The sequence below is a fragment of the Suncus etruscus genome, chromosome 16 (genome assembly GCF_024139225.1).
Source record: "Suncus etruscus isolate mSunEtr1 chromosome 16, mSunEtr1.pri.cur, whole genome shotgun sequence".
NCBI lineage: Eukaryota > Metazoa > Chordata > Mammalia > Eulipotyphla > Soricidae > Suncus > Suncus etruscus.
This window is the reverse complement of record NC_064863.1, coordinates 57,612,203-57,622,225: the sequence shown is the minus strand read 5'-3', so window position 1 is coordinate 57,622,225 and position 10,023 is coordinate 57,612,203. Positions and strand designations below refer to the sequence as shown.

Genomic DNA, 10,023 nt, shown 5'->3' with positions numbered 1-10,023 from the left:
CACATGATCTCCAATACTAATCATGTTTTAGAGAAAAGCATTAATGTATCTTTTCTTAGAGCTGTGTAATATTACATTCTACTTGTGTAATATTACATCGTTTTTGGTGCACCTCTATATTTAGATTGTCTCCTCAAACATGCACTGTCCTTGACAAACTTATGAAACATATTATGTAACACTGGTGATGAGCACACTGCGAAATTACCTGGTAACTGGTAGTATATGAAAAGTTTTATCATGACCAAAGCACCAGTAGTCCTCTAGAAGAGCCCTCGCACAAAATAAGTTCTTCATACTCATTTCTATGATAACCTAAGTTATCATCACAATTCAATAGTTTTTCTATTGATTACTACAGTTACTTTTTCTTTGATTTCAAAAAAAAGAAGCACATACAATTAACAGTGCATTATATGTATTTTTTGATCTGATTTTTATTACCTAGCCCATAGTCTCCAATTCTATTCATGTTTTAGGGAAAGGAAATAATGCATCTTTTCTTAGAGTTGTGTAATATTACATTGTGTTTGTGTAATATTACATTTATTTGGTGTACCTTTATATTTAGAGTGTCCCTTCAAACATGCACTGTTACTGACAGACTTGTGAAACACTTATGTAACACTGGTGACTGGAAAGCTGAGCTACTACTCCATAACTTGGTAAAAGTATTCATGATCTTCTAACAAATATTGAATACATTTGCTAGTAAGAAAGGTCATCTACTTTTGATTTTACGGATCAGTTAAACATGCTGATTGATGGCATTATATATTTACTTTAGCTATAAAAGTTATATTTTAACTTTCTTGAGTTATCTTTTGGATAGAAATACCGCCGTGAGACAGAAAAAGAACAGTCTGCAAAAGAGACTTTCTGTCATAATGCCTATAAAATGGCTTTCAACTCTTCTACTGTTAGAGCTAAGTTGTTATTTTAGTTATGGGACTTGTGGAAAGGTGCTGGTGTGGCCCACAGAACACAGCCATTGGATGAACATAAATGCAATCATGGAAGAGCTTATACAAAGAGGTCATGAAGTGATTGTTCTGGCATCTCCAAATATGTTTTTTGGTTCCAACAAATCATCTGCTATTAAATTTGAGATTTACCCATCATCTTTGTCCAAGGAAAATTATGAGGCTATTTTCAAGAAATTTATTACTACATGGATATATGATATGCCAAAAAATTCAGCTTGGGCATATCTCTCAAAAATGCAAGATCTCCTTTGGGAACATTTTGATTATGTTGAACAGAATTGTAAAAATGTAGTTTTTAACAAGAAATTGATGCAAAAACTACAAGACTCAAGGTTTGATCTTGTTTTTGCTGATGCTGTTGGACCCTGTGGTGAGCTTCTGGCTGAAATACTTAAAGTACCTCTAATGTACACTCTCCATATTTCACTTGGATTTGAACTTGAAAAGTATAGTGGAGGACTTCCACTCCCACCATCTTATGTTCCTGTTGCTATTTCAGAATTGAGTAGTTCAATGACATTCATGGAGAGAGTGAAAAATATGATGTATGTGCTTTATTTTGACTTTTGGTACCAGATGTTAAATGAGAAGAAATGGAATCAGTTTTATAGTGAGGCATTAGGTAAGTCATATTACAGTTCATAATAAGATGACTTACACATCATAATACCTTAAAAACTGACTTTTTATCCATTAATGGCATACATATGTAGATTTTAAAAACTACATTTATACTAAACTTATTACGATATGATTCATAGCTGGTACAAAAATGTTGAGTTAGTCATACAATACATATTTACTCACTGTAAATGTTGGGAGTATTTTACAATTCTTTATATTTTATAAAATAGGCTTTCCTACTATAGTTATTATTATTATAGAGATGGGGGTATCATAGGTTTCTAGAAATAAAAGAAGAATTTGAAGAGAGCTTTCATGAAAGACCCACATTCTCATTTCTGAATCTGGGTAAAATCTTCCTATGTAATTTGAATGACTCATACTTCTGCAGAAGTGATAAAAATCATCAACTGCTTTGGACATTACATGGTACATTATTTCCTGTTGTTAGATAGCAACTGTGGGGCATTCTATTTTGACTCATGTACACTCTGCCTTTTCTGTTTTTTTAAGTTCATATGTAGTAGTACCTAGGGTTATCTCCTAAATCTGTACTCAAGGGTTACTTGTTGATGTATTCAGGAAGCCAGTGTCATCAGTGAAATAAATTAGTTAACTCTGTGTTTAAGGTAAGATTTTTACCTGCATGCTATCTTTCAGGTCCCATTCATAATCAGTTAATTTTTAATTACTTTATTAAAACACCATGGTTACTAGGTTGTTCATTATACAGGTTTATTTTACAAAGATACAAGGTTGTTCATAATTGACTTTTAGACTTACAATATAAAACACCCTTCACTAGTGCACATTTCTGATCTCTATTGTATTCAGTTTCTCTCCTTCCAGCCCTGCTGCCTGCCACTGGAGTAAATCATTTTTTTCTTTCTATCTTTCCTTCTATCTTTCCTTCTTCTTCTTTCTTTCTTTCTTTCTTTCTTTCTTTCTTTCTTTCTTTCTTTCTTTCTTTCTTTCTTTCTCTTTCCTTCTTATTCTTTTTTCTTTATTTTTAAATAATATTATTTGTTTAAACACATGGGTTACAAACATGATAGTGGGTGGATTTCAAACATGATTTTGGTTGGATTTCAGTAATATAAGAGGACACCCTCCATCATCAGTGCAACAGTCCCACCACCAATGTCCCAAATATTCCTCCTCTCCACCCCACCCCCACCCGTATTCTAGACAGGCTTTCGATTTCCCTCATACATTCTCATTGTTAGGATAGTTCTCAATGTAGTTATTTCTCTGACTAAATTCATCATTCTTTGTGGTGAAGTTCATGAAGTGTATTGTAACCTCCAAACCTCTCTAATTGTTTCCGAAAATTATTGCAAGAATGTCTTTCATTTTTCTTAAAACCCATAGATGAGTGAGACCATTCTGCCTCTTTATCTCTCTCTGACCTATTTCACTCAGAATAATAGATTCCATGTACATCCATGTATAGGAAAATTTTATGACTTCATGTCTCCTGACGGCTGCATAATATTCCATTGTGTACATGTACCACAGTTTCTTTAGCCATTCGTCTGTTGAAGGGCATCTTGGTTTTTTCCAGAGTCTTGCTATGGTAAATAGTGCTGCAATGAACATCAGTGTAAGGAAGGAATTTTTGTATTGTATTTTTGTGTTCCTAGGGTATATTCCTAGGAGTGGTATAACTGGATTGTATGGGAGTTAAATTTCCAATTTTTTGGAGGTAACTCCATGTTGCTTTCCAGAGAGGTTGAACTAGTTGGCATTCCCACCAGCAGTGGATAAGAGTTCCTTTATCTCCACATCCTCATCAAAACTGCTTGTTCTCATTCTTTGTGATATGTGCCAATCTCCCTGATGATTAGTGATGTAGAGCATTTTTTTCATGTGCCTTTTGGCCACTTGTATTTCTTCTTTATCAAAGTGTCTGTCCATTTCTTCTCCCCATTTTTTCATGAGATTAGAGGTTTTTTTCTTATAAAGTTCTGTCAGTGCCTTAAATATATTGGAGATTAGCCCCTTATCTGATGGGTATTGGGTAAATAGTTTCTCCCACTCAGTGGGTGGCTCTTGTATCCTGAGCACAATTTCCTTCGAGGTGCAGAAGCTTCACAGCTAAATATATTCCCATCTGTTAATTTCTGCTTTCACTTGTTTAGAGAGTAAAATTTCCTCCTTGAAGATGTTTTTCATCTCAATGTCATGAAGTGTTTAACCTACGTGTTGTTCTATATACTTTATGGTATCAGGTCTGATATCAAGGTCTTTAATCGATTTGGATTTTGTACATGATGTGAGCTGGGGTCTGATTTGCTTTTTTTGCAATGGCTAGCCAGTTGTGCCAACACAACTTGTTGAAGAGGTTTTTTTTTTTTTTGGTTTTTTTTTTGGTTTTTGGGCCACACCCGGTAACGCTCAGGGGTTACTCCTGGCTATGCGCTCAGAAGTCGCCCCTGGCTTGGGGGACCATATGGAACACCGGGGGATCGAACCGCGGTCCGTCCAAGGCTAGCGCAGGCAAGGCAGGCACCTTACCTCTTGCGCCACCGCCCGGCCCCGAAGAGGTTTTTTTTTTTGTGGGTTTTTTTTTTGTTTGTTTGTTTGTTTTGTTTGTTTGTTGTTTTTTTTTTTTTGCTCCATTTAGGATTTCCTGCTCCTTTATCAAAGTTTAGGTGATTGTACGTCTGAGGAACATTCTCTGAGTATTCAAGCCTATTCCACTGATCTGAGGGTCTGTCTTTATTTCAATTCCATGCTGTTTTGATAACTATTGCTTTCTTTAAAGTTGGGGAAAGTAATGCCTTCTATGTTCTTTTTCACAATGATGGCTTTAGCTATTCTAGGGTGTTTATTGTTCCAAATGAATTTCAAAAGTGCTTGAACCACTTCTTTGAAGAATGCCATGGGTATCTTTAGAGGGATCTCATTAAATATGTACAATGATTTGGGGAGTATTGCCATTTTAATTATGTTAATCCTGCCAATCCATGAGCAGGGTATGTGTTTCCATTTCCTTGTGTCCTCTCTTATTTCTTGGAGAGAGTTTTATAGTTTTCTTTGTATAGGTCCTTCACATCTTTAGTCAAGTTGACCCCAAGTTATTGAGTTTGTGTGGCATTAATGTGAATGGGGTTGTTATCTTAATGTCCATTGTTTTTCTATTACTATTGGTATATAGAAAGGCCATTGATTTTTGTGTGTTAATTTTGTAGCCTGCCACCTTGCTATATGAGTCTATTGTTTCTAGAAGCTTTTTGGTAGAGTCTTTAGGGTTTTCTAATTTTAGTATCATGTCATCTTCAAATAGTGAGAACTTGACTTCTTCCTTTCCTATCTGGATTCCCTTGATATCTTTTTCTTGTCTGATCACTATAGCAAGTACTTCCAGTGCTATGTAGGAGTGGTGAAAAAGGACAGCCTTGCCTTGTGCCAGAAGTAAGAGGGAAGGCTTTTAGTTTTTCTCTACTGAAGATAATATTTGCCACTGGCTAGTGGTAGATGGCCTTAACTATATTGAGAAAGGTTTCTTTCATTCTCATCATGCTGAGAGTTTTTTTTTTATCAAGAATGGGTGTTGGTCCTTATCAAATGCTTTCTCTGCATCTATTGATATGATCATGTTTTTTGATCATATTTTTTGTTGTTGACATTGTGTATTATATTGATATTTTTACAGATGTTAAAGCATCCTTGCATTCCTGGGATAAAACCTACTTTATCAAAATGAATGACTTCTTTATGAGGCATTGAATCCTATTTGCCAGGATTTTGTAGAGGATCTTTGCATCTGTGTTCATCAGGGATATTGGTCTGTAATTTTCTTTTCTAGTAGCATCTCTGTCTGATTTAGGTATCCAGGTGATGTTGGCTTCATAAAAGCTATTTGGGAGAGTTCCTGTTTTTTCAATTTCATGAAAGAACCTGGCCAGGGTTGGTAGTATTTTCTCTTAAAAGGTTTGGAAGAATTCATTAGTGAATTTATCTTAGCCTGGGTTTTTGTTTTTGGGCAGACATTTGATTATCATTTTAATTTCATCAATAGTGATGGGGTTCTTTAGATATACTATACCCTCTTTATTCAACCATGGAAGGTTATGAGTCCAAAAATTTATCCATTTCTTCCAGGTTCTCATTTTTAGTGGCATAGAGTTTCTCAAAGTAGTTTCTGCTTACCCTTTGAATCTTGCAATATCGGTAGTGATCTCCACTTTTTCATTTCTTTTTTTAATATAATTTTTATTTTAATCATAGTGCCTTACATATCATTGACAATAATATTTTAGGTTCATATTAACATAAAATCAGGGGAATTCCCATCACCAAATTGCCCTCCCTCCACCTCTATTCACTGCTCAGACACCAACAAGTGCCAGCCCTAATATGATACCCTGACAATGAGGAAACTGGGAACAACTTGACCTAAGAGCAGGTTATCCTACCTCACCAGCTATCAATAAGACAAAATCAGAGACTTCTCATCCTTTGGTCTGTCCAAATGCCAAGATCGTGATTTACAGATGGCTGGCTGATAGAACCATGACCAAACTGTATGTATCCTGGAACCAATAAAAAAGCCCTAGTGTAGGGCTTCAGTTACGACCTGCACAACAACCCCTTTTTCATTTCTAATACAAGTTATCAAGTTTATCTCTCTTTTCCTTTTTTAGTTTTGCTAATGGACTATCAATCTTCTTTATTTTTTCGAAGAACCAACTTCTGCTTTCGTTGATCTTTCAGATTGTTTTTGGGTTTCCACTTTGTTGATTTCTGCTCTCAGCTTTGTTATTTCCTTCTGTCTCCCTATTTTGGTTCCTTTGTTGAGCACATTTTAATTATATGACCTGCATCATTAAGCTATTCAGGTATTCCCCTTCTTTCTTCCTGATGTGTGATGTAAAGTTATAAATTTTCCTCTCAATACCACTTTTGTTGTGTCCCATAGGTTCTGATAGTTTGCATATTTTTTCTTTTTTTTAAATGTTGTGTTCTTCATGATTCTTCTTATTCATTTTTTCCAATTTTGTTAATGATTTTTTATTTTTATTTTATTTTATTTATTTTTTCTTTATTTAAACATCTTGATTACAAATATGATTGTGATTAGGTTTCAGTCATGTAAAGAACACCCCCTTTGCCAGTGCAACTTTCCCACCACCAATGTCCCAAATCTCCCTACATCCCACACCACCCACACCTGTACTCCCGACAGGCTTTCCAGTTCCCTCATTCATTCACATGATTATGGTAGTTCTCTGCGTAGTTATTTCTATAACTGCACTCACTCTTTGTGGTGAGCTTCATGAAGTGATCTGGAAGTTCCAGCCCTCCTCTCATTGTCTCTGAGGATTGTTGCAAAAATGACTTTTATTTTTCTTAAAACCCATAGATGCGTGAGATTATTCTGCGTGTCTCTCTCTCTCTCTCTCTCTCTCTCTCTCTCTCTCTCTCCCTCTCTCTCCCTCTCTCTCTCTCACTGTCTCTCTCTCTCCCTCTGAATTATTTCACTCAGCATGATAGATTCCATGTACATCCATGTATAGGAAAATTTCATGACTTCATCTCTCCTGACGGCTGCATAATATTCCTTTGTGTATATGTACCACAGTTTATTTAGCCATTCGTCTGTTAAAGGGCATCTTGGTTGTTTCCAGAGCCTGGCAATTGTGAATAGTGCTGCAATAAATATAGGTGTGAGGAAGGGGTTTTTATATTGTATTCTTCTGTTCTTAGGGTATATCCCTAGGAGTAGAATAGCTGGGTCGAATGGGAGCTCAATTTCCAGATTTTGGAGGAATCTCCATATTGCTTTCCATAGAGGTTGGACTAGACGGCATTCCCACCAGCAGTGGATAAGAGTTCCTTTCTCTCCACATTCCTGCCAGCAATGATTGTTGTCATACTTTGTGATGTATGCCAATCTCTGTGGTGTGAGATGGTATCTCATCATTGTTTTGATTTGCATCTCCCTGATGATTAGTGACGAGGAGCATATATTCATGTGCCCATTGGTCATTTGTATTTCTTTTTTATCAAAGAGTCTGTTCATTTCTTCTCCCCATTTTTTCATGGGATTAGATTTTTTTTTCTTGTAAAGTTCTGCCAGTGCCCTGTATATTTTGGATATTAGCCCCTTATCTGATGGGTGTTGGGTGAATAGTTTCTCCCACTCGGTGGGTGGCTCTTGTATCCTGGGTACTATTTCTTTTGAGGTGCAGAAACTTCTCAGCTTAATGAATTCCCATCTGTTGATCTCTGTTTCCACTTGTTTGGAAAGTGCAGTTTCCTCCTTGAAGATGCCTTTAGTTTCAATGTCATGGAGTTTTTTACCTACATGTTGTTCTATATACCTTATGGTATCAGGTCTGATATCAAGGTCTTGAGTGTTTCTTGTGACAGATCTGCTGTAAATCTCTTTAGCTCTGGTAGTTTCTCTTTAATGATGTTCTTAACTGTTGATTCTTTCTGTACATTTTCTGTGTCTCTGGGACTCCAATGATTCTTAAGTTGTTTCCATTTAGATTATCATAGACTTCTATTTTTCTCTGTTCACATTCTTTGACTAATTTTTCCATTGTCTAATCATTTGCTTTAAGGCTTTTTTGAAATCTCTTCTGATGTATGGATGTGTTATGCATCGCATCTTTCAGTTAATTAATTCTATTCTTAGCTTCTGTTACCCTGTTGGAGAGCTTATCCATTTTGTCTGTCAATATGTCTACTGAGTTTTTTAGACCTGGTATTTGATCTATTATTTCAGTTTGGAGTTTTCTAATTTCTGTCTTCATATTTTCTTGGTTCTTATTAGTGTTCTTTTGAACTCGATCTATGCTTTCTTTGAGTTCTGTGAGCATCCTCCATATTTCTTCTCTAAACTCCATATTGAGAGACTGACTAGTTGGTTGGCCATTTTTCCAGTCAACAGAGTTGCCATCTTCATTTTCTATGCCAGGTGCTGGCCTGTGTTGTTTCCCTTTTGTCACACTTGTATTGTGGGTTTTTCTATGTGTTGTGGTGGTATTCATTGGCTAAATGATGTGTGCAGTCATGCTCCTCTGACTCCACCCTTTCTGGGCAGGTCTACTTGACTCCAAGGAAGGGTAGCCCTCCATGGATGAAGCCACACACAGGATCAAATCTTAGGCTCGAGCACACAGCAGAGAAGACAGTCAAGAGATATGCTGGGCTTCAGAAATCCAGAACAGTTCCTAATGTGATTTTTTTTCTGCATGTTGCAGTGGGGTTCATTCATTAGAAACAGTGCCCGGCTACGAAGCGAAGTGGAGCAATTTTGCCAGGCCCTTTTCGACCCACTCAAGAGAGGTTCAGGACAAAGGGCAGTAGAAAAACACGCACAGGCAACACTCACAATCTCTCGCAGTTGGGAACCACTCAGGCAGGCACAGATTCCTCTAGCCTTTCTTTCTTTCTTTTTCTTCTTTCGTTCTTTCTTTCTTTCTTTCTTTCTTCTTTTTATCTTTATTTCTTTCTTCTTTTTTTCTTTCTTTCTTTCTTTCTTCTTTCTTTTTTTTTCTTCTTTCTCTTTTCTCTTTTTTCTTTCTCTTTCTTTATTCTTTTCTTCTTTTTCTTCTTCTTCTCCTCTTCCTCTCCCTCCTTCTCCTCCCCCTCCCCCTTCTCCTCCTGCTGCTTTTGTTGCTCCTGCTGCTGCTACTTCATTGCCTTCTCCTCCTTTTTCTCCTTCTCCTTTTTCTCCTTTTCCTCTTCCTCCTTCTCCTTGTCCTCCTCTTCCTCCTTCTACTCCTCTTCTCCTTTTTCTTCTTCCTCCTCCTCCTTTTTTTCTCCTTCCTCTTCTCTTCTTTCTTTACCTTCTCTTTTTCTCCTCTCCTCCTTTTTCTGCCTCTCCTCCTTCCTCTTCTTTCTCATCTTTCTCCTTTTCCTCCTCCTCCCTCATCTCCTTCTCTTCCTTCTTCTGCTCCTCTTCTTCTCTTCTCCTTCTCCTTCTTCCTCCTCCTTCTCCTTCTCCTCCTTTTCCTCCTTATCTGTTTCCTCCTCCTTCTTCTACTTCTTCTTTGTCTCATTATTCTTCTCCTTCCCTCCTTCTCTCCTCCTCCTCTTCTTTTTCTCCTCCTTCTTCTCTTTCTACTCCTCCTTCTCTTTATTCATTATCTTCTTGTTGTTCTTTTCTTCTTTTCCTTCCTCTTCATATTCTCTTCTTTTTTTCATTTTACCTTCTTTATTTTTCTTCTTTCTATAATTTACTCTTCTTCACCTTTGTCTTTTATATATATTTTTAATCTTGTCTCCATTTTCCTCACCTTCTTTGTTAACATCTTTCTTCTTTCTTGTCATGCTCATCTTCTTTCTTTGTCTTCATCATTTTGTTTTCTTTTTCCTCATTCATTTACTTTGTTTACTATTTTATCTTTTCCTTATCTTCTTTCTTGTTTTTTTTCTTTCTTCTTGTCTTCTTCAT

At 36.5% G+C, this 10,023-nt stretch overlaps 1 protein-coding gene across 1 annotated transcript in view; it reads left to right on the top strand.

Moving 5' to 3' along the window:
* Window positions 1-784: 784 nt before the first annotated feature.
* Window positions 785-10,023, top strand: part of LOC126032360 (UDP-glucuronosyltransferase 2B31-like) — a 40,786-nt gene continuing 31,547 nt past the window's right edge. The window contains exon 1 of the mRNA XM_049790020.1: window positions 785-1,608. Within this exon, the coding sequence (XP_049645977.1) occupies window positions 888-1,608 (721 nt within the window). The 5' untranslated portion in view covers window positions 785-887. The remainder of the gene's footprint in view (window positions 1,609-10,023) is intronic.